We start from the raw sequence: 24,056 nt of genomic DNA, 5'->3' as shown, positions 1-24,056 counted from the left end.
CAAAAGAAGAACTGCAGTTTTAAGCAGCTGACCTAGCTGCACATAATTACTGAAGATACTATGCTCAAAAAATGTTCATTGTTCAGGGATGCATTCTGGAAACTGGCATCATCACCAGGCTACTAAACAAAAATCATCTCAGATCCATTGTCTAGATTCTAGGTTAAAATGTACATCTTTAGAGCACTGGGATAACAATACAGTCATTTGGAAGCAGTTCCTTTTTTTATTTTGAAGGAAGTGATTGTGCCCCTGTACTTGGCACTGGTGAGTCCTGGGTTCAGTTTTGGGTCTCTCACTACAGGAAAGACGTTGAGGAGCTGGAGCAGCTCCAGAGAAGGGCAACGAAGCTGGTGAAAGGTCTGGAGAACAGGGCTGGTGAGGGTGAGGGTTGGTCTCTTCTCCCTAGTATCAGGTGATAGAGTGAGAGGAAATGGCCTGAGGTTGTGGCAGGCGAGGTATAGGTTGGAGATATGGAAAAGTTTCTTTGCTGCAAGAATGGTCAGTCATTGGAACAGGCTGCCCAGGGAGGTGCTGGTCACTGTCCCTGGAGGTGTTCAAGAAATGTGTGGACATGGCCCTTGGGCACATGGTATGATGTCCATGGTGGTGTTGGGTTGACTGTTGGACTCGACGATCTTGGAGGTCTTTTCCAACCCAAACAATTCCCTGATTCTATGACATCTAGTTTTTTCTGATTATTACAGGCAGCTAGGCTGAGAGTAATAAGTAAGAGCTGCAGATACAATGTTGAGTCTGTTACCCCTGAGTATTTGTGGTCCCTGAGTGGCTCAGAGCAAAGCAGCAGTCACTCTGTGAGTCAGAATATAGAGAGGTTTCAAAGAGATGAGCCATGTGTGCCTTCTGCTTGTCTGGGCTGCTCTAGAGCAGCTGATGCCATGGCAGAAATCACAGGCCACATCAGCTTCTGCTGCATGTCGTCCTCAACTCCAATGGCATCTCCAGAGAGTGCAGCAAGGAATCATCAAATCAGTAGCTGGTTAGAAAAGATATTTAACATTACAGTCCACAGAATGGTAGAGATTGGAAGGGACCCCTGAAGATCAATCAGTCCAACCCCCCTGCCAGAGCAGGTTTGAGCAGGTTATACAAGACAGTGGGTGGGTTTTGAATGACTCCAGAGATGGAGACTCCACCACCTCTCTGGGCAGCCTACTCCAGCGCTCCAGGCACTCATAAACGAAAGAAGTTCCTCCTTGTGTTTAGATAGAACTTCAGATGTTCTAGTTTGTGTCCATTACCCCTTGTTCTGTCACTGGACACCACTGAACAAAGCCCAGTGCCATCCTCCTGACACCCACCCTTTTAAGTATTGATCAACACTGGTGAGATCCCTCCTCAGTCTTCCAATCATTCTCTAACACTACAAAGTCTGATGTTAAACCATGTCCCCATCTCTGCCTCTTGGAAACACCTCCAGGGATGGAGATTCAGCCACCTCCCTGGGGAGCCTGTGCCAGGCTTTGAGAGCCCTTCCAGTGATGAAGTTTCTTTTCATATCCAACCTAAACCTCCCCAATGCAACTTGAGGCCATTTCCTCTCATTGTGTCACTTGTTTCTTGGGAGAAGAAAGCAACCCCCACCTGGCCCAGACCTCCTTTCAGGTTGTAGCATTGTAGAGAGCCAGAGGGTCTCCCCACAAGCCTCTTTAATAATGCTTTAGTAATGTTTTACTAGAGCTTTACCATAGACAGTAGCTGAATTTGGTATACGTTGGTCCAGCACTGTGTAGCTGAGTGCTGTTGTGTTGGAGAAAATGAACTCTATGTAGACAAAGGGCAGCCTTTGCCAGGAACAAATGACAGCTTGGAGGCAGGAAATTCCTGTGTGTACTGCTGGGAGTATTCCTTGCTGCAGTGTATCTGTTACAAGTCATCTTGTGATTGGAGTGCCAACTTCACCAATATCTCCTGTTTGTTTAGCTCTCTCCTGCTGGTAATCGGGTGAATAATTCCCCCCCATGTCAATCATCCATCAGGCTGTGAATCTGCACACTGGGTTTCCACCTCAACATGCAGAGACTTCTTTACTGTGAGAGTGACAGAGCCCTGAAGCAGGCTGCCCAAGAGGTTGTGGAGTCTCCTTCTCTGGGGACTTTCAAGACTCATCTGTGTGGCCTGCCCTGCTCTGGCAGGGGGGTTTGACTCAGCTAGACTCCAGAGGTTTGTTCCAACCCTACTTTTTGTGATTCCATGGTTCTGTGACAGAATACTGTCATCTCTGCCCTGCTTCTTTTCTATATGTAAGAGGTATCTATATTTAGATATATCACAGAATGTAGGGGTTGGAAGGGATCTGCAGAGCTCATCCAGTCCAACCTCTCTGCCAAAGCAGGATCACCAAGGGTAGGCCACACAGAAACACTTCTAGGTGGGTTTTGGAAGTCTTCAGGTGAGGAGACTACAACCTCTCTGGGCAGCCTGTTCCAGAGCTCCAACTCCCTTATGGTAAAGAAGGTCACCAAGGCCACCTGCCACGCAACGCTACCATGCCTACTGAACTATGTTCCAAAGTGCCATGTCCACATGTTTCTTGAACACCTCCAGGGACAGTGACTCTACCACCTCCCTCCATGATCTTAGAGGTCTCTTCTAACTGAAACAATTCTATGCTTGAATGACTCTCCCTGGGCAGCCTGTTCCAATGCCTGGCCACTCTTTCACCAAGGAAGTGTTTCCTAATATTCAATGTAAACCTTCCCTGGAACATGCAGGGATGGAGTGAAGCAGAAGAAACTCGGCTTGATACTTGCCAAAGTTAAAGGGATTCATGTGGCAGATGAGTCTCGGCTGAAGGTGGATGGGAGCTGGATGAGTAATGGGAAGGAAAAACTGAATGAGCCTCAGAGTCTGTTTCAGCCTAACACAAACAGGATGGTCTTCAAGGCAGATGTGAAGACAGGAAGTGCCTTGATGGGACAGGCATTTCCAGGCTGGAGAGCAGTGGTGGTTGGAAGGGAAAGGAGATGGTCCCTGCACTGACTGGCCACAATGAGGAGGGACACTGCAAAGGTCTTGAAGAGGGAGGGACCTGGAAATATGGCTTCTCTGATATCATGAAGGTGAAAGGGAATGATGTGATTGACACTGAAGAGGGTCTGGCAATAGGTGGGATTTGGAGAAGTTTATTAAGTAGGCAGAGGACATTGTGGGGAGAATGCTCATGAATCCTATCCTGTCATTATCTGCTTGCAACCCTATGTACAGGGAAAATAAGTTGTATTCTTCCTGCCCATAGGAATTGTTTGCTAGGAATGGATGTGATGATTTAGTTTGCCTACATGGTCTGCCAAAAGCAGGACAAGATAAGGGCCTGTCAGGAAGGAAGGGCTGAATATGGAATATTCCTCTGAGCCTTAGGAAATTCAGTTTCTGGAGTGAGTACAAACTTTCTGCTAAAGGTATTTTATCTTAATCTCAATCTAAAATTTTAACCCCCCCATGTTTCCAGTCTTTGTGTGAGTAAATGTTACTCATTTTAGATTATGGCTTCCTCCCTTCTCTAAATCTGGGGATGGTTCTGTCTGTGCTCTTCTTGTAGAGGTCTAGTCTTACTGGGTTCTGCCCAGAATGGAGAACCCACTCATGTCACCACAACCATTGTTGTGGACAGCCTGTGACTGGCAAGCAGAGTGCCAGCTTCCCTAGGTTAGCAGGGTGGGCTCCGCAATTCAGAAGTGATCCTTGGCAAGGACATGAAGGTGGATGGTCCACCTTAGCCAAGAATGGATAGAGTAGATCAGTTGGGACTTTCCAGTTAGCTTCATGCTACCTACCCCCAGCTGAGGTGTGGAATGCCTTATTTGTAGGGAATTTGTCTGTTAAAAGTTCCAATAAACCAGGCAGAACAAATACTGAAACTATCCTGATAGAGCAGTGATGTGGCCTTGCCATCAGGAGTGGTTCTTTGCAGCAGTCCTTCACTGACTGAGTGTAGTTCTAAAGTTTTAAAATGATTTTATGAAGTTTGCTAACCCCAAATGAAATAGAAGCTGCCGTTCATTACAGACCTTGGCAGCTGGGGTTTTACTGCTGTGCAATGTAGTTGTTGCCTAGTTTTGCTGAACAAATTGAGTCTTATTGATCTAAGAAATGATAAAAAGCTGGCTGTGCTGATGTGCACACAGAACTCAGCTGAGGTTTGGCTTTCAAAAGAGAAGAAATTTCTCATCCTGTATCAGATGTTCATAGATTTCTCTTATGTTCTGAAAAGTACTTTCAGTTACCCAGGCATGACTACTTATCAGCTCTACCTTTAAACTGGAAAGTTTATAAGCAAACCCCTTCAGAATTTTCATAGAATTGATTTGGAAGTAAAGACCTCTAAGCTCGTCAAGTCCAACCGTCAACCCACCACCACCATGGCCATTAAACTATGTCCCAAAGTACCATGTCCACATGTTTCTTGAACATCTCTGAGGATGGTGACTCCACCACCTCCCTGGGCAGCCTGTCCCAGTGCCAAGGTGTGGTTGTTTTTTGGTTGTTTGTTGTTTGTTTGTGTGTGTGTGGTGGTTTGTGGGTTTTTTTATCTCCATTGTGTACTTCGACATTTTCTACTTGGGAAACCTGCATTTGGGAAGCTGTGGTCCAGAGAAGAGCAAGGGAGCTGGTGAAGGGTTTGGAGAATGTGGCTGGTGAGGAGCAGCTGAGGGAACTGGGCTTGTTTAGTCTGGAGGCTGAGTGGAGACCTCATTGCTCTATACAACAGCCTGAAGGGAGGTTGAAGTAACATTGGAGTCACTCTTCTTCTCCCTAGTGTTACATGATAGAATGAGAGGAAATGGCCTGAAATGTTCCAGGGGAGGTTTAGATTAGCAATTACAAAGAATTTTTTTGCTGCAAGAGTGATCAGGCATTGGCACATTGTGAAGTCACCATCCCTGGAGATGTTCAAGAAATGTGTGGCCATGGCATTCTGACACATGGTTTAATGGCCATGGTGGTGTTGGGTTGACAGCTGGACTCAACGATTTAGAGGTCTTTTCCAACCCAAACAATTCTATGACATAATTGGCAAGCTTAGCAGAAAGTTGCATACTGTTTTAAAAGCCTTCAACCTAACACTGAGTGGCCATCACTGGATTGTCGTTACCAGGTGACTTATCTTTGCTTCCTAAAGGAAAAGCAAAACCCAACTTGCATATGAATGAATTAATCATTGCAGGAATTTCCCATGTTGAATGACTGAAAACTAGTGCAGATGAATCATAGTGAGTTTAAATGAAACCAACTGAGTCTGGACTTTTGCAGCATTAGTCAGTGCAGACAGTTCCATATTTTGATAGAAACAGAGAAAAGAAGTGAGAAATGGAATGGAAAAGCCATGTGATTCTTTTTGTCTCTCTTTTCTCTGAAGTCTTTTAATATCTATTTGAAGTGTGGTAGCTCTAACAAATAACTGAAGGTGTCTGTTGCTGTTTAACAGTGTCAGAGAATTCCTTTCTCCCTCAAATCAATTAATTATAAACTGGGAATTTCAGCACTTTGTTCACTCTTTCTGAAGTTAGCATTTTTCTAGGAGCTTTCTGTGAGGCTAATTCCTAGCTGCACTGCTGCTTTTGTTTCTCTACTGTAAGGACAGAATTCTATCACTTTTTTTTTTCCTTCCACATTTGATGTGGTATTTTGCATACAGCTGCAGAGTAGACAGTTACCTTTGAAAAGAACATTTGGCTGGTTTAATTTGATTAGAGCAAACCACCTCAATCAGTTCTGAACTGAGACCGTTTTCATTTTCTCTTGGCAGTCAGAGTTGGGAATGTACTGACTGTGCTTAGATGTTTGGGGGAGGACACACAGCTACTGCCCAACTGAAACAACCTCACAAGACTTTGCCCACACTGCTCCTTCCCCATAAAAAGGGAGGGCTGGGAAGCCACTGAATGTCACATTCAACTTTGATTATGACTGAAGTTGATTAGGGGGACTGGAACATCTCCCTTATGAAGAAAGGCTGAGGGACTTGGGACTTTTTAGTCTGGAGAGGAAAAGACTGAAGGAGGATCTCATCAGTGCTGATCAATATTTAAAGGATGGGTGTCAGGAGGTTAGGACCAGGCTTGGTTCAGTGGTTCCCAGTGGCAGAACAAGGGGTAGTGGGCACAAACTGGAACATCAGAAATTCCATCTAAAGATGAGGAGGAACTTCTTTAATTTAAGGGTGACAGAGCACTGGAACATGCTGCCAGGAGAGGTGGTAGAGTCTCCATCTTTGGAGTCATTCAAAAACTGCCTGGCTGCCATCCTGTGCAGCCTGCTCTGGATGAACCTGCTGTGGTTGGACTAGATGATCTCCAGAGGTCCCTTCCAATCCCCACCAGTCTGTGGCTCTGTGACAAGGAATTAGCCTCTTTGTGAGAGTTCCTACAAAAAATTGGAAGCCTTCCATGCACAGAAATACATAATCATACCTAAAAAACCCCACCCCATGATATTAAAATCAGAGGTAGGATATTAATATATTTTTTCCCTTCAAACAGCTCTGGTTGTTCAAATCAGAAGTTCTTAATGCTAAGCTAACAAAAATGCCTCAGAACAGGCAGACTGTGCAGAGGTGTCCCATCAAGCATTCACCCTTAAGACATTGATTGCCCTTGAGGTTTTAGATGCTGCAACTACTGAGTTCACCAGAGTGAGGTACAAAAATAGTTTTCATTGGGAGGTTTTTCACTGACACAGACTCAGAGTTTCTGTTGACTCATTCCACTCCTCTTAATGGCATTCTGTTTTAACACCACAAATAATTCCCCTCTACCTTAGTAAGTACCCTCAGAAATAGTTGATATCTATCTCTGTGTTTTCACCTAAACAGTTTGTGCAGCACTGTCCTTAGCAGGCAGCAGACGTGGTCATTTCAGTGCTGTGTACATAGAATGGTTTTGCTTGGAAAAGAGCTTTAGGATCATCCAGTCCAACCGTTCTCTAACTCTACCATGGCTGGGACTAAACCATGTCATTGGCACCACATATCTGCCTCTTGGAAACAACTCCAGGGATAGGGATTCAGCCACCTCCCTGAGGAGCTTGCACCAGACTTTGAGACCCCTTTCAGTCAAGCAGTTTCTTCTGAGATCCAGTCTAAACCTCCCCTCGTGCAACTCGAGGCCATTTCCTCTCCTCCTGTCACTTGTTACTAGGGAGACCAACCCCCACCTGGCTCCAATCTCCTTTCAGGGAGTTGTAGAGAGCAATGAGGTCTCCCGTCTTGTTTCTTTTTCCTCAGACTAAACAACCCCAGGTACCTCAGCTGCTTCTCACCAGCCCTGTTCCCCAGACCCTTCACCAGCTTCGTTGCGCTTCTCTAGACCTGCTCCAGCACCTCAATTTATTTCCTGTACTGAGGGCCCCAAAACTGAACCCAGTATTCAAGGTGTGGCCTCACATCTCCCTCTTCAAGAGAAAATGCTTCCATAGCTACCATCAGAGACTTCCTGATTGCTGTAGAGCATTGGAAGTTCATGTCTGCCTTGTTATTCACTAGCACAGCACTAGAACCTTTTTACTGATTTCCAGGTTTCTTTGGGATGGTTAAAGTTAATGACCTGGATTATTTCACTCTGCTTAGAACCAGGTTGAAAGGTGAATCTCATTGTCTAATTTTATCCAGCAGCATGTTTCTACCTACTTGTGATCTTTACTACAGAGAGATGGAGCAGCATCTGCACTTTTAATTGTTTATCCTTAGATAACCTTCTAGATTGTTAGTGAAGATAGGCCTACCACTCACTGATCTTTGTGGTTTCCTTGTAGACATCTCTAATCAATTTGTTGCTTTAATATTCATCTCTGCTGTTTAGAAAATGCTGAGCAGCAAGTTTTGATCAAAGCAATAATGCTGCTATCCAAACAGGCTGGAATCAGTTACTATGGTCTGGAAATCAGAATTAAATGTTGAATTCTGTGATATTTATTTTTCATAGTGTCTGTCTTCTTCAGAAATCAAGGTGGCTTTATGCTGTTCGATTTTTTTGGGTCAGATGAAGACATCTCTTAGAGATGTCAGCTGTTTCAAAAGCAAATCTGTATGCAGCAAGTTAAAAATACAGCCAGAAATGAGACTGGAAATGAAGACCATGGAGACTCTGGAATGGGTTGCCCAGGGAGGTTGTGGATGCCTCCCTCCCTCGGGATGTTCAAGGCCAAAATGGACGAGGCCTGGAGGAGCCGAGTCTAGCAGAAAGATGTGCCTGCCCATGGCAGGGAGGTTGGAGCAGATGATCTTTAAGGTCCCTTCCAACCCAAGCCATTCTGTGATTGCATGAGTTGCACAGAACAGTCAGGTAACCCATCTGATTAAAAATGAAAAGTATCTGTGGCTGCAGATCAAACCCAGATAGCTGAGCAGCACTGATGAGAGAGTCATTTTAGAAGACATTTTAAGTCTGTTGGAACACCCCAAATCAGTGGCATGTTGTGGTATCTGCAAGAAAATATATGTCAAAGACTACTCGTTTTCCAGTGATCCAAAGTTGAGAGTGGACAAGGTCACTCTGCAGAAATGAAGTTTAAGTCATTAAAAGCAAATTTAAATCTTCTGCCATCCTCTAGATTGATGAAAGGATTTACCCTATAACTCTGGAAGAAGCTGGAAAGTCACAGAGTTATGGAATCACAGAATCATAGAATTTGTTAGGGGCTTCAAGGATCATCTAGTTCCAAACCCCCTGCCATGGGCAGGGGCACCTCACACTAGATCAGGTTGCATCCAACCTGGCCTTAAGAACCTCCAGGGCTGGGGCTTCTACCACCTCCCTGGGCAACCTCTTCCAGCATCTCATCACCCTCATCTGAATCTACCCATTTCTATTTTTTTCCCATCCCCCCTAGTCCTATCACTACCTGGCACCCTAAAAAGTCCCTCCCCAGCTTTCTTGTAGGCCCCCTTAAGATACTGGAAGGCCACAATAAGGTCTCCTCAGAGGTTTGGGTTAGAAGAGACCTTGAAGATTGCCTAGTTCCACCCACCCCCCCGTGGGCAGGGACACCTTCCTCTAGCCCAGCTTGCTCAAGGCTTCATCCAAACTGGCCTCGAACATTTCCAGGGAGGGAACATCCACAGCCTCCCTGGGCAGCCTGTTCCATTGCCTCCCTATCTGCACTGTAAAGAATTTCTTCCTAATCTCCAGCCTCAGTCTATGATTTGTAGAAGCACATTTTGTCACTTGGGTCACACTTTTCCCTGGTGTGATGCTCTGTCTGCTCACTGGAAATCCTGACTGCTGCTTTGAAAAGATTCAAAGTAGATGTGTAGGTTCCTCCTGGGTGCTGGATAGAGCAGGACAGCTTTTTTGTTATGGAACTGCTAAGACAATATGATTTTAGTAAAGCAAATAAGCTGCTCGATCAAGCGGGTTGGGTATTCATATTACACTTGTGTGTTTATATGGAAAAAGAAATCCATGAAAATGTCAAGTTTTGACTGCATTTACATCAGGAAGTTCAGAATTATTATTTTGTAACATGGATGAGGATTGTTGGATGTGTAGCACTGCAATTAGTTTAAAGTCTGTGCCTTAAAAATATCTGAATGTTTTGTTTTGTTTTCTTTTTGCAAGTTAAAAGAAAAAAAAATTGAAAAGGAATAAATTCAAGCCAGGAAAAAAAAACACCCACAACAAAAACAAACCCCCCAAACCAACCATCCTAAAAGCTAATTGTTTTCAAAAAGTTATTTGACATTGAAAATGGGGACTTGGAACTGAAATGCCATCTCACTCCTAAGTGTAATAAAATAGTAGATTTTATTAAATGCATTCTGGAAAGAGTAAATGAAAAATACAAAGCCTGATGTGGGTGGCAAAGAGCCCAGGCAATATCCAGGAGAGTAAACATCTAATGGCTCACCCTAACTGGGGCTCCGTCCTCTGCAGCAGGCAGCTGAGCAGTGAATGGCAATATTTAAAAGCTGCAGAACTGAGTTTTGAAGCAGTCTTTTTTTCCTCCTTTATGCAGTACAAATATATTTTTTAAAAGCTTTAGAGAAGATTCAGATGGAAGGATTATCAGACTTCTTCTAGCATTGCCCCTGTTCTACATTTACAGATTTTGTACAATTTAAGGTGACTTTGATCATTCTTCTTTCAAGCCTGAAATTGCTATCTTTAAATTGAAATATTTACTCAGTTCCAGAACTCCCTCATCCCAGAGAAACTCCTTTAAGTTGCATTGTTCACTCAGTTCCAGAATTCATCGCAGAGAACTTCCTTTAAGATGCATTATTCACTCAGTTCCAGAACTCACTCATCCCAGAGCACATCCTTTGTACAAAAATATTGTAATATCATCTTGTCAGCTGAACAGGAGCCAGCAGTGTGCCCAGGCGGCCAAGAAGGCCAACGGCATCCTGGCCTGTATCAGGAACAGTGTGGCCAGCAGGAGCAGGGAGGTCATTCTGCCCTTGTACTCAGCACTGATTAGGCCACACCTTGACTACTGTGTCCAGTTCTGGGGCCCTCAGTTTAGGAGAGATGTTGAGTTGCTGGAACGTGTCCAGAGAAGGGCAACAAATCTGGGGAGGGGTCTGGAGCACAGCCCTGTAAGGAGAGGCTGAGGGAGCTGGGGTTGTTTAGCCTGGAGAAGAGGAGGCTCAGGGGAGACCTTATTGCTGTCTACAACTCCCTGAAGCGAGGTTGTAGCCAGGTGGGGGCTGGTCTCTTCTCCCAGGCAACCAGCACCAGAACAAGAGGACACAATCTCAAGCTGTGCCAGGGGAGGTTTAGGCTGGATGTTAGGAAGAAGTTCTTCACAGAAAGAGTGATTGGCCATTGGAATGTGCTGCCCAGGGAGGTGGTGGAGTCACCATCACTGCAGGTGTCTAGGAAGAGACTGGCTGAGGCAATCGGTGCCATGGTTTAGTTGATTAGATGGTGTTGGGTGATAGGTTGGACTTGATGATCTCAAAGGTCTTTTTCAACCTGGTTAATTCTATTCTCTCCTATTCTAAATTGATACTCTTCTTCAAGGTTCTCTTGAGTTCTTGAAATAATTGAACTACAGTTTTCTGTTTTTTCCAAGAAAAATGGTCATTTTTGGCATAGAATCATGGAGTAGTTTGGGTTGGAAAGGACCTTCAAGGTCATCTAGTACCCCCCTGCCATGGGCAGGGACACCTTCCACTAGCCCAGCTTGTTCAAGGCCTCCTCCAGCCTAGCCTTGAACACTCCAGGGATGGGAAAACACCTCCAAGGAGGGGGCGTGACATTATCATGACACTGTCATATACACAAGCCTGAAAAAATATTGTTGTGCTTTGAAAAATGTCAGTCTGTGTAAGTTCTCTGTTTGCTGGAGTGCAGTCTCCCAGGCTGCTCTCACTCAGACCAGCGGTCATCAATGAAAATTCTTTTTGTCTCCCTGAATTTAGCAAAATAGAAATGCTCTGCTGCGTGTGTGTCCTCCAAATGGATCTGAGTCAGTTATTTCTCAGTTAAACATCTCAGGACATGGAAGATGTCAGTTGTGATGTTTGAAACCCAAGACATACCTCCATGAGAGGTTTGGCTTTTTCTTCCCCGAGTCATTTTAATTCTGTGATAACTCAGAAAGTGGCTGAATGGGCCTTTAGAAAACATACAAACCAAGTCACTTCTAAGTGGAGACAGCTGGGGTCTATTTAATATCCTGTGTGAAATGGTAGAGGTCAGCTTCCTGGAATAACTCAGGAGTTTTATTTCATGAATATTCTACTGCTGCAGGGACCTGGGCGGACGGTGAGGCTCTCAGATGAAAATGTGCTGTGAGGAGAAGCTCCAGGGCTGGAGCACCTCTGCTACGGGGATAGGCTGAGAGAGAGGGGTTATTCAGCCTGGACAGGAGAAGGCTGAGGGAAGACCTCAGAGCAGACTTGCAGGGTTTGAAGGGGGCCTGCAGGAGAGCTGCAGAGGGACTTTTAACAAAGGCATGGAGTGACAGGATGAATGGTAGTGGTTTCAAACTGGAAAAATCTCAATGGAGATGAGACAGGAGAGAGAAATTCTTGTCCATGAAAGTGGTGAGGCACTGGAGCAGGTTGCCCAGAGAATCTATGGGCACTCCAAGCCTGAAAGTGTTGAAAGGTAGGTTAGATGGGAACTTGAACAAGCTGGTCTAGTGGAAGGTGTCCCTGCCCATGGCAGGGGGGGTTGGAACTAGATGATCTTGAAGATCCTTTCCAACCCAAACCATTTCATGATTCTGTAATTTGGGGTGGGATGGTAGGAAGCATTTTGCAGCTTGTGGTATCTGTGCATCCTCATAAATGTTTGTTCCATGGGTTCTTGACTAATGCAGGCAATGAATCTCATTTATTTCTTCCAGTTTTGTATTCCTGTAATTTAGGCATTGGAATACAAATTGAAAATCACTGAGAAGTGACATCTGAGACAAGCTGATTATCAAAAGTGCTGTCAACCATAAATACCTGAATTAAAAGCCTGTGGTGCAGTAAGCATAACAGTTCCTTTGAAATTTGTATGTAAATAATGATGACATCCATTTCAGTGTGAAAATTTGGCTTTTCCTTCACTATATATTTAACTAGAAGTGGAAGCTCTAAGGAACTAAGAAGGGTAATTGTCTCTTTTAGATGGAAAAGGAGATGGAAATTGAATAAAAGCAGTAATGTGTGACTGGAACAGGCAAGCTGAGCACAGCCAGAAGAGGATTTTGGAGGCTGCGCTGGTTCTGTGGGCCCTGTGTGTTGTGTGGTGTTGCCTCTTTAGTCAGCTGGTCCAAGGCTCAAGCCCATCAGCTGTGGTGTGAGTTGTGCTGTTTCTCTGACCAGAGGCAAATAGGCTGCTGTAGGGTTTGGGGAGGAATTTGAGAAAACAAGGAGCAACTCCTTCAGTCCTTGATGTCTGTCGACCTATTCTCAAAATGAAAACAATCAATAACACCTTCACCTATGGCTTAGAGTTAGAACAATTTCCATCTCCCCCAGTACTGTTCTGAAGTGAGAGCAGATGGCTTAGGGCATGGTAGAAGAGCAGGACAGAGTTGATGTGGTAATTTCTGGCAAAGCAAGGCTCTATAGTATTGAATCCAACTTGTTCTATGGCCTTAAGTAATCTGTGTCTGCTGCGTTGGAAGTCCATGCACCCTTGGAGGGTGGCAGAACACTGAAACAGGCTGCCCTGAGAGGCTGTGGAGTTCTCCATCTCTGGATACTTTCAAAACACACTTGGATGTGTCCTTGTGCAACCTGCTGTAGGTGAACCTGCTCTGCCAGGGGGGTTGGACTAGATGATCTCCAGAAGTCATCAGCTCAGCCTGAGTGACACTGGCTGCCTGGAGGATGCAGGAGACCCTGCTCTGATTGCAGAGCTTGGATAGATGTACTTTTGTTTTCATTTGCCTAGACATGAGAAACTTAGCTCTCCAGGAAGCAGCCTTTGTTTTCCAAGTTTGATTACAGTCTGCTCACTTCTTTCCCCAATGTGAATGGTTAGAATTGCAAAGCAACCCCAACACACTTTTGTCATGGATTTATTTATGTCTGTCATAGCCCATCATTGACAAACTCCTGAATTTATTTCATGTATCCAAGTGCAGCCCCTCATCTCCTGCTTCTAAAAGACACCCCAAAATAAATAGTTGCTTTTGCCCTGAAGCAATAAAACTGTCAAATAAAATTTATTGCCAGCTCAAAATGCTCCTAACACCTCATTTTCATTGCCAGGCTCTGCAAATAATCTTTAATTTGTTTTTCTTTGACATATGTGTGCAAGAGTTTAAAGGAAATACTTGAAGAGCTCTACAGCCTGTAGAATATTTGACTCCCTGGGCATGAAGTTTTAAAGGGCTGGCTCCCAGAGTCACGGCGAAGGAGTGGAAAAGGAGGAAAAGTGTATTTAGATGTCTACCTGAAGATCTAGAGGATGAAAGTACCTGAGAATCTTACAGAAATAGGCAAATTTTGCATGTGCAAAGAAATGACACAGCAGGCAAGGAGCTTGCATGGCCACCTGTGAATGACTGAGAGGGAAAAGAGCAGCCATGAAACCCGTATGTTTAAAAACTAAGACATAATAATGACTGCATGTTGGAACTAGATGATCTTCAAGGTCACTTCCAACAAGAGCGTGGAATCAAATTGGCATTGGAATTATTTGTTGTTTGCAAAATGCTGAATGAAACACCTTGGGAACAGCTGTGGTATTGCAAGGATTAAAAAAGCTTTCTGAGATGATGCAGAGGATCAAACAGCACATTTGACTTTTTGCTGTGCCTGCTTTTTACATGAGGGTGACAGCATTGGAACAAGTTTCTTAGAGTTGTGATGGAGTCTCCATCTCTGGAGACATTCAAAACCCACCTGTATGTGTTCCTCTGTGATTTTCTTTAGGTGATCCTACTCTGGCAGGAGGGTTGCACTGCATGTTCTGCAGAGGTCCCTTTCAACCCCTACTATTCTGTGATTCTGTGAAGTGTATGGTTCTTACCTCCTTTGTTATTTTTGCTACGTTGGCATCACCACTGAGTCTCAAATGTAGATAGATTTGATTATTGAGCTACTAAAGACCAAATGATGATTTAGACTGCTGTAAAATTCTGGAGATGAGTTGCTGGTTTGATTTAAATCTAGGAAAGAGATGATCAGCTTTGATTTAGATCCTGGTTTGGCACAAGCATGGACTCCAAATGTAAACTGAAATGTGCAGCCTGTAATGATCAGTTTGTGAGCTACAGGTGAGTAAAGCCTGAATTTTGTTGTATCCCATCTTTCACCAGGAACAGATGGGAGTCCAGAGTAACCTCTATGCACCTTTCATGTGAATTAAACAAAACCAATATTCAGGCCTAAGTTTTATGTACGTGATGGGAATAAAGAAAGGAGTGCAACTTTCTCTAAGGAAGGTGTTCTACACAAAGTCTAAACCGCTTTGCCCTGAGAGTGGATTGGAGCATCTTTAATTTGTCCTCTGAACTGGAAGCTTACTGGAAGCTCCCAGTACTGTACAACAGCAGCGTACATGACTCTCGAAGGCAGAGTACATTTGCTTACTGAAGGATCACATGAGAGCACTATGAATAGGTCAGATCCTAAACAATCTGTCAGCAACTGGCTTCACAACAGGCCACGTTAGTTTTCTGATTTGGGGGGCACTTGGCCAGTGCCTGCCAGAGAAAATCTGACTGCGTTTGGTATGGCAGCGCATGGGAGTGAGCACCAGCAGGCTGCTGTTTAACCTTGCTAATGGCAATCCTCAGTGTGTGGCCAGTTTGGATTTAAAATCAATTGCAAGGAGATGAAGCTGTTAATGGACTTAAAAAACCCAATGAACTTGTGGTCTGGGTCCTGAAAGTGAATTTTGACAGGGCAGGATATTGTTTGAATTACTGAGCCTCGCCAGATCCATTTCTGATCCTTGCATGTTAAGAATAATCTCCCTTTGCAAAGAAGGTGAACAAGAAATGGCAGTGTGAAGGTTACAGAAGCCGGCAGGCTGCTAGAAAGAAACACAGAGAGGTGCAGAGAACATCCTGTCAGGCTCTTCAACAACTGCACGTTAGTGACTTGGGTGGCACTGCGAGTAAATGTACTTGGCCTCTTCATCCTTGGGCACAAACCTTGGCTTCTGTTGCAAAATGAAAAGAAGTTTTTTGGTGGTTTCATCTGAGCAGACATTTGTCTGCATCACAGAACCATGGAGTCTGGCACCAGGGCTGGTTGCTGCTCGAGTGGGGCCCAGGACAGGAGAGCTGGGTGCTGCAGGTCAGGGCTGCAGTTGGGACGGAGAGTTGAAAGCTTGCCCAGTCAGCCCACACTATCGGACTTTAGCCAGTGCTATTTACTTCCCTTTCAAGAGCATCTGTTTCTCCCTGTCACTTTCTCTGTCTCTCTTCCTCACACACACTTAAAGAACAAAAACCCCATTTATACAGCTCAGCATTTTGAATAATTTTTCCAAGTCAGAAAGGGAGAGGGACTGGAAAAAATTACAGCACCAAGCTCAGCTTGCAGATGAAGGATTGCCTTGTCATCCTAATACTCCCCTTCCTGCCCCAAAACCTCACTGCTGAGTGGGCTATGAGCAAGGATCTTGGCTGGGCTCTGCTGGAGTAGGTCTCCAGGATAGGACTTTCTGCTGCCTTGCTCTCCTCATGCAATTGCTTCTTCATGGTAGCTCTTTCTGCTCTGTGCACAGCAGATAATGAATGAGTGTCTGCAGAGCTGCAAACATCTATCTGCACAACATCTGCCTGGCCTAGATAAATTCATTTATTTTATCTGGTGTAATGTGCTGCCGTTTTCTGCTGTCTGCCTGAGTGAGGTTTTTTCTGAAGACGAGCGGAGATCCTGCTGCTCTTTCCTAGAAGGTCAGTGAAGCAGGACAAATATTCACAAATTCCAAGAACCCAGCAGAAGGATAGAGAACAAGGATTTGAGATGCAAAGTTGCCATGGGCAGTGTAGAGATACCCAAGCTTATTTTAATTAATCAAGGTGGACTGTATGCATCTGACCACTACTGGATGAAGCTTGTGGTGGGCTAGTTTGCCACATTGTGCTGTCCCAGTCAACGTTTTCAGTACCAGGGTAGGTCAGTTTAGTGTGTTCTAAGTGTCTCTGCATTATATTGCAATCAGGATGAACACCCTAAGTATTTATGCACACTGGTGCAGCTGCAGCTGGTGTGCCAAGCATGTTGGGAAGCTCCTGAAGACCCCATATGCTTTTGAAAATGGAACTTAGCTCTTACATCACTACGTAGTTTGACAGATGTTATCCCAGACAAAATGCAGTTAAAAGATGAGGTGTTTTTCATTTAGTGGCCTGTTCATTTACATGTGCTCACTTTCCATCTAAAAGTGCTTTGTTAAAGCTCCTCTGAGCAAGAAAATCTGTGTCTGAAACACCACCTTTCAAAGGCATGGAGGAGTAGGTGATTGCCAACTAAGATGAGCCAAAGCAGCATGGCCTGAACAAAGGGAAAGATCTCTCTAGCAGGTCTCAGAGTGTGAAGCTCTATTTCCTGTTTTGCTACATGGGACATGGTTCTCCTGACACACATGCTCCACACCACTTGCCCAGCTATTGTCTTCTTCATCTGAAATACAACCCTTTTGTTGCAGTACATGTGGTATATGTCATTCCAAGTAGAGAGTGGTTTCTGTTAGCAGTCTTTTTTCCTCTTCAAAAGCAAGAAAGGTAGTTAATATTAGAAATGGGGGGGGAACTTTTTCTTCCAGGAGTATGTAGTTGTAGAAGTTGGGATGACTGAAGGGCTTGCTGCTGAGTGGCTTCCAGAGAACAGAAGACTCTGAGGCTGCTGCTAAAGTAAGGGCTCGAGGGATGCCTGCCTCTCATTATTTAATGCTTTTAAGTATGAGAGGCTGAAATTCTTTGTGCCCTTGAAAATGATGGACTCAAAGCTAACCTGGGCAAGAAGCAGTGAAAGCAGAAGCTATTGAGGATCCTCCCCACATATTTGTCAGTCATGAACTATCATAGTCTTGGTATCCCAGTTTTGTGATGTTTGCATAAACACTGCCCATCATACCTAGATTCTGTGTGTCATGGGGACAAATAACTTACAGAGTTAGGCTGAGTCTGCCAAACTCTTTATATCTGCATCTTTGTCCAGCCTTATGAAACCTTAAAACTAGCCACACCACAGTCTACTTAAGCGTTCCTCCTAGTCAGTGGCTCCAGTTCTCTTTCTCTGTCATACATAATGTAGGCAGTAACTCCTCCTAGTATGGGACCTTCAAGAGCACCTAGTTCCAACCCCCTTGCCATGGGCAGGGATGCCTCCTACCAGACCACTTTGTTCAAGGCCTCATCCCACCTGCCTTTGAACATTTCCAGGCTTGGAGCCTCCACAACTTCTCTGAGCAACTTGTTCCTGGGCCTCACCACCCTCATGAGCAAGAATTGCTTCCTAATGGCTAACCTCAGCCGAGCTTCTTCCAGTTTTAAGCTGTTACCCCTCACCCTGTCACTCCATGCCTTTGTCAGAAGCCCATCTTCATCTCTTCTGGAGGCCCCTTCAAATCCTGTAATGCTGCTTTAAGGTCTTCCTGGAGCTTTGTCTTCTGCAGAACAAAACAATTCCTTGAAAAAAAGACCTGCATTCAAACACAGGTACTCTGTAAGTGCCTGCTCAACACCATCTAGTTCAGATGGACACCTCAGGAGGTGTAGGAGTCCCAGCCAAACATCTTGTGAAGTGCTTACAGGATTTCCCAGAGCGGATCTTGCTTTAATCAAATCATTCCAACGCTCCTTTTGTAAGCACAATGGAAGGGCAGGGCTTGTGTTTACAGACTATTCCCTATGGAAATCCTGTATTAATTGAGATACATTTATTTCACTTAGGACAATGTCCACATAATAACACTTTAAATAAAAGGAATTTTGCTGTTGCCTATTCCAGAGAGGCAACCACATCCAAAACCAGCCTGTCACGTACAGAAAACCATGAGGAAATGGCTTGAGAGCTGTGCACTTCAGAGAGCAGAGATATTCCTGGCTAAAGGACACAACTCCAGGGGTGATTTTCTCACAGTGGATATAAAAGAATAGAATTTGTACACAGTAATTTTATCCCTAGGAAAACTACTACTAAATAAAGAGGCTGTGTTTTAGGGTGGTACTGGAACAGGTTGCCCAGGGAGGTGGTGGAGGCTCCATCCCTGGAGGCATTCAGGGTCAGGCTTGATGGGGCACTGAGCAAGCTGATCTAGTTCAGATGTCTCTGCTGACTGCAGGGGATGTGGACTAGAAGGATAGAATCATAGAATTGTTTTGGTTGGAAAAGACCTCTAAGATCATCAAGTCCTTTAAAGCTTCTTTCCAACCCAGTGCATTCTATGGTGCTTAGTCTGCTTTCAGAACAATTAGCACGGGCAGTGCCAGACATTTTTTTCTTTAATATCAGAGATTCTTATAAGCTGTGCTTATAAATTATTATCTCTCAATGGCAGCAGCTGTATTTTCTGTGAGTAAACACCACATGCTTCCACTAAGCCCAGAGTTTTGACTATTAACAGTAAAGCATTTTGAGTTTCACATGAAGATAGTATTTGTTACTCAGAGATATTGTTTAATAATAGGTGGCTAGATTTGTGCTCCTCTGAATCATAGAAGCATAGAATTGTTTGGGTTGGAAAAGCCCTCTAAGATCATCAAGTCCAACCATCAACCCAACACCACCATGGCCACTAAACTATGTTCCCAAGTGCCATGGCTATACATTGCTTAAACACCTCCAGGGATGGGGACTGCACCACCTCCCTGGGCAGCCTGTTCCAATCCCTGACCACTCTTGCAGCAAAGAATTTTTTCCTGATCTCCAACCAAAATCTCCCCTGGCACAATTTCAGGCCGTTTCCTCTCATCCTATCACCTGATACTAGGGAGAAATAACCAACCCCTACATCACGACTTCCTTTCAGGGAGTTGTAGAGAGCAATGAGGTCTCCCCTCAGCCTCCTTTTCTCCAGACTAAACACCCCCAGTTCCCTCAGCTGTTCCTCACCAGCCCTGTTCCCCAGACCCTTCCCCAGCTTTGCTGCCTTTCTTTGGACCTGCTCCAGCCCCTCGATGTCTTTCCTGGAGTGAAGGCCCCCAAACTGAATCTAATATTCAAGGCGTGGCCTGACCAGTGCTGAGTACAGGGGCACCATCACTTCCCTGGTCCTGCTGGCCACAACAGATCCTTGTTTTACTGTGCCAGAAAATCCCAGAATCCAAATTAGGCACACAGAGAAGAATTAACGTGGACATTCCATGTTGCTTCTGTATTCTGTACAGTCAAATCTTTTTCTTTTCCTTTTTACTTAAATTATAATTCTGCTCTAGTCAAAAAGATAATTTTACCAGTATATTAAGTACCTGGCAAAAAAGGGTGGTTTAGAACATTTTTAGGTGAATGTAGGTCAACAGCAAGGAATCATAGAGTTGGAAATATTTTCCAGTGTTTATGTTCAGATGTTCAGACCTGTCTGGCTCCTCTCTATTTGCATGTGTTGGGGTTATAGGCAGCCCGGCTGCATTCCACATTGATTTATATAAATACATTGCAGATTAGGAACCTCCAGCCAAATACCAGCAAATTACACTTTTCAGGAAGGTTTGTGGCTGTTCACAAAGCTGATTTACAGCCTACAGGACATCTGTCTTTTATGCACAGGACCTCTGTCACCAAGGGAATCATACAGTGAACAGTGTGTGTCTCTATGAGAAGTGTTCAAAGGCCTTTGCTGTTACAGTCTCTGTGTTACCATCATGATTTAGTTAGTATTCTTGTCATATGGTGATTACAGATTAAGTACAGATTAGTCTGCTTGTAGAGGTTTGGTGGCATAGAACCATAGAGCTGTTGAGCTTGGAAGAGACCTTTGAGATCATCACATCCAACCACTCACCTAGAGCTCACAATCCCACCACCACCACTAACCCACATCCCTCAGCACTACATCCACATGTCTTTCAAACACCTCCAGGGATGGTGACTGCACCACCTCCCTGGACAGCCTGTTCCAGTGCCTGATAACCCTTTCTGTGAAGAAAGTCTTCTTAATATCCAACCTGAACCTCCTCTGGCACAACTTGAGGCCTTTTCCTCTTGTCCGCTAGTTGCATGTGAGAAGAGACCAACCCCACCTTGCTCCTTTGAGGTAGTTGTAGAGGGTGTTGGGATCTACCCTCAGCCTCTTCCCCAGACTAAACAAACCGACTTCCCTCAGCTGTTCCTTGCAAGACTTGTGTTCAAGACCCTTCACCAGCTTTGTTGCTATTCTTTGGCCTCCCTCCAGCACCTCAGTGTCCTTCATATAGTGAGGGACAGTCTCTGCATATTCTGTAACTCCAATTCCCAGATTGTCACTCACTGAAAAGTATCTTTAGGCACGTATCCATCTTCAAAACGTGGGGGCTAATTAATAGCTTGGAAGTGTCAGATCAAAGTTTACTTGGGAAATGCTGGCAAAGTGGGACCATGACTTTTACATGTGAGATAGAGATACATCTCAAGTGAAACGTCCTGTTTTTGTGAGAAGTGGGGTAAGTTTCAGGTCCTTCATTCCAAGAAAGACATTGAGGTGCTGGAGTGGGTCCAGAGAAGGGAAATGGAGCTGCTGAAGGGTTTGGAGAACAGGGTTGGTGAGGAGGTGCTGAGGGAACTGGGCTTGTTTAGTCTGGAGAAGAGGAGGCTGTTGGGAAGCCTCTTTGCTCTTTACAACTCCCTGAAAGGAGGTGGGAGCCAGGTGGGGGTTGGTCTCTTCTCCCTAGTAACAATTGATAGAAGAGGAAATGGCCTCAAGTTGCACCAGGGGAAGTTAAGGTTGAATGTGAAAAGAAACGTCTTCGCTGGAAGGGTTCTCAAACCCTGGCACTGGCTCCCCAGGGAGTTGGTTGAATCTCCATCCCTGGAGGTGTTTTGGAGAGGTAGAGATGTGGTGCTGAGCGACATGGTTTAGCCTCAGCCTTGGCAGAGTTACACAATGCTGTGTCTTGATGGTCTTTTCCAACCCAAAGAATTCTGTGATTCTATAATTGCATGATTCTATGATTTCTCAGTAATTATCTGATGAATCAAGAGTTCAAAGGTTGCTCTACCTTTGGAAAGCTCTTTTTTCCATTCTGTATTTGATAAGAATTTCAATTAGGCATGTGTGAGCTGCAAGGTATGTCTGTCTATACTGGTTCCTGTGTACTCACCTCCTCTTTTCTTTTCCTCTCTCAGATTGTTTGATGTGTGCACTGTGTCACGAACAGACAGAGAGACCAAGTTAACGTTAGTGTTTGAACACGTGGATCAAGATTTGACTACTTACTTGGATAAAGTTCCAGAGCCTGGAGTGCCTACTGAAACGATAAAGGTATGTAAGAAGCAGGATTTTGGTTGTTGTTTCCAAAAAGAGATAAATCACAAAGAACACTGCATTTCAATCCACCAGACTTGGTAGAGTTGGAGACTGGTTGGACTCAATGACCTTAAAGGTCATTTCCAACCTGAAACTGCTGGAGCAGGTCCAGAGGAGGCCATGAAGATGATCAAAGGGTTGGAGAACCTCCCCTGTGGGGACAGGCTAAAAGAGCTGGGCCTATTCATCCTGGAGAAGAGAAGGTTCTGAGGAGACCTTTCAGTACCTGAAGTGGCCTACAAGAAAGCTGGAGTGGGACTTTTTACAAGAGCTTGTAGTGAGAGGAGGAGAGGCAATGGCTTTGAGCTGGAAGAGGGGAGAATTAGACCAGAGATTAGAAAGAAATTCTTTACACTGAAGGTTGAGAGACACTGGAACAGGTTGTGTATGTCCCCTCCCTGGAAGTGCTCAAGGCCAGGCTGGATAGGCCTTGAGCAACCTGGTCTACTGGAAAGTGTCCCTGCCCATGGTAGGGGGTTGGAACTAGATGATCTTTAAGATCTCTTCCAACTTAAACCATTCTGTGAATCTATGAATCCATGAACAAAAACGATGCTATGATTTTATAACAATAAAATAGCAAAGTTTATCCACACAGGAAGAAGAAGGAAGAGCCTTCCAGGTTCCATTGCAGTTAGTGAAATCAGTTACTGTAAAGCTCAGCTTGTGGGATGCACAGCTCTTGCTAAATGGGTGAGGGAGCATGTAGACTTGCTGTTTGCTTGGTCATTCCTGTTGATGTCAACATTTGCACAGGAGCTGATGTGTTGTTTCTTGAGTTCTGTTTGGCAAGGGGTAAAAAGAGTGATTTGGGAAACTGAAGTTGCACCCTGTGGTTCACTGTGTGAAAACACCCAGCTTCTGGAGGTGTTCTTGCTGATAGTCAGGACTGGTCACAAGGCAGGGTCTCAAAGTTTGTTCCTAATGCACTTTGATGCCTTTCTAATTATGTGGTCTTTGTGGATACTCCTGGTAGAACTGAAGCAAAGCCTGGCTCTCCTGGCTGCAGGGAAATACTGACCTCCTGCAGCAGCTGAGCATTTTACTCGGAGCATATCATTAGAGGACTGGCCTGACTTGGTATAGTTTGGCTTATGAGGTTAGCATGGATTTGGACTTCATTTCTTTTCCAGAGTTGCAGACCATTTGTGTAGAGTATTTCCCCTCACCAGGAGCACAGTACAAAACAGCTGCCATCATTGTAGGACCATCTGTTGAGGTTCTGCATGTGTCAGCAACACAGAGGTGCCAAATGAGCCAAGTATGCTCTGGATAGCTTGAAGCTGAAGGATCTCATACACTTCTTTGGCACCATGGTGTAAACTCAACAGTCGTTAGTGGAACTTGAGTGACATTAAATGACTATGAGAGAAGCATCAGCCCCAATAGATCTTTTCTGTGTGAAGTACCTACCATCATTATGTACCATTTGGGCAAGGGAAACTCAGCTTTTGCTGGTTTGGGGCATGCTGGGGTTTTTGGCTCCCAGCTGTTGACAAATATAAGTGACACTGGTACCATTTGAAGAGTGCCCTTTATTTTTAGTAGATAGTAGCCAGATGTAGCAGCTCACAGGAACTAACCTTATCAATCATTGAAGCTTTTGATTTCATGCTACTCAGCAGTGCCTTTCTAATGTCTAAAGCCCTGCAGCATGAGTCACTCCAGAGGTGTGCCCAAGTGCCCATAAAATGGCAGAAGAGAGGCAGTTTCCCTTGGAGGCTTGTAGTAGGAGTATTGGCCAAGATGTAGATCTGACAGATTCATAGATTCATAGAATGGTTTAGGTTGGAAGGGACATTAAAGATCATCTAGCTCCAACCCCCCTGCCATTGGGACACCTTCCACTAGACCAGGTTGCTCAAGGCCTTGTCCAGCCTGGCCTTGAACACCTCCAGCAAAAGGGCATTCATGACCTCCCTGGGCAACCTGTTCCAGTGTCTTACCACCTTGACTGGAAAGAATTTCTTCCTAATCTCCAGTCTGCATTTCCCCTCTTCTAGCTCAAAGCCATTACCCCTTGTCCTGTCACTAGAAGCCCTTGTAAAAAGTCCCTCCCCATCTTTCTTGTAGGCCTTTCAGGTACTGGAAGGCTGTTCTATGGTCTCCCCAGAGTCTTCTCTTCTCCAGGCTGAACAATCCCAACTCTCTCAGCCTGTCCCCATAGGGGAGGTTCTTCAGCCC

General features: G+C 44.7%; 1 protein-coding gene across 2 annotated transcripts in view; it reads left to right on the top strand.

The window, feature by feature from the left end:
- Nucleotides 1-24,056, top strand: part of CDK6 (cyclin dependent kinase 6) — a 116,538-nt gene that overhangs the window by 5,153 nt on the left and 87,329 nt on the right. For both annotated transcript variants that reach the window (XM_054161079.1, XM_054161078.1), the window contains one exon: nt 21,692-21,827. In XM_054161079.1, the coding sequence (XP_054017054.1) occupies nt 21,692-21,827 (136 nt within the window). The remainder of the gene's footprint in view (nt 1-21,691; nt 21,828-24,056) is intronic.

Source organism: Dryobates pubescens, chromosome 4, assembly GCF_014839835.1.
Source record: "Dryobates pubescens isolate bDryPub1 chromosome 4, bDryPub1.pri, whole genome shotgun sequence".
In the NCBI taxonomy this organism is placed as follows: domain Eukaryota; kingdom Metazoa; phylum Chordata; class Aves; order Piciformes; family Picidae; genus Dryobates; species Dryobates pubescens.
The sequence above is the reverse complement of the archived record's forward strand: the minus strand, read 5'-3'. Positions and strand labels throughout refer to the sequence as shown.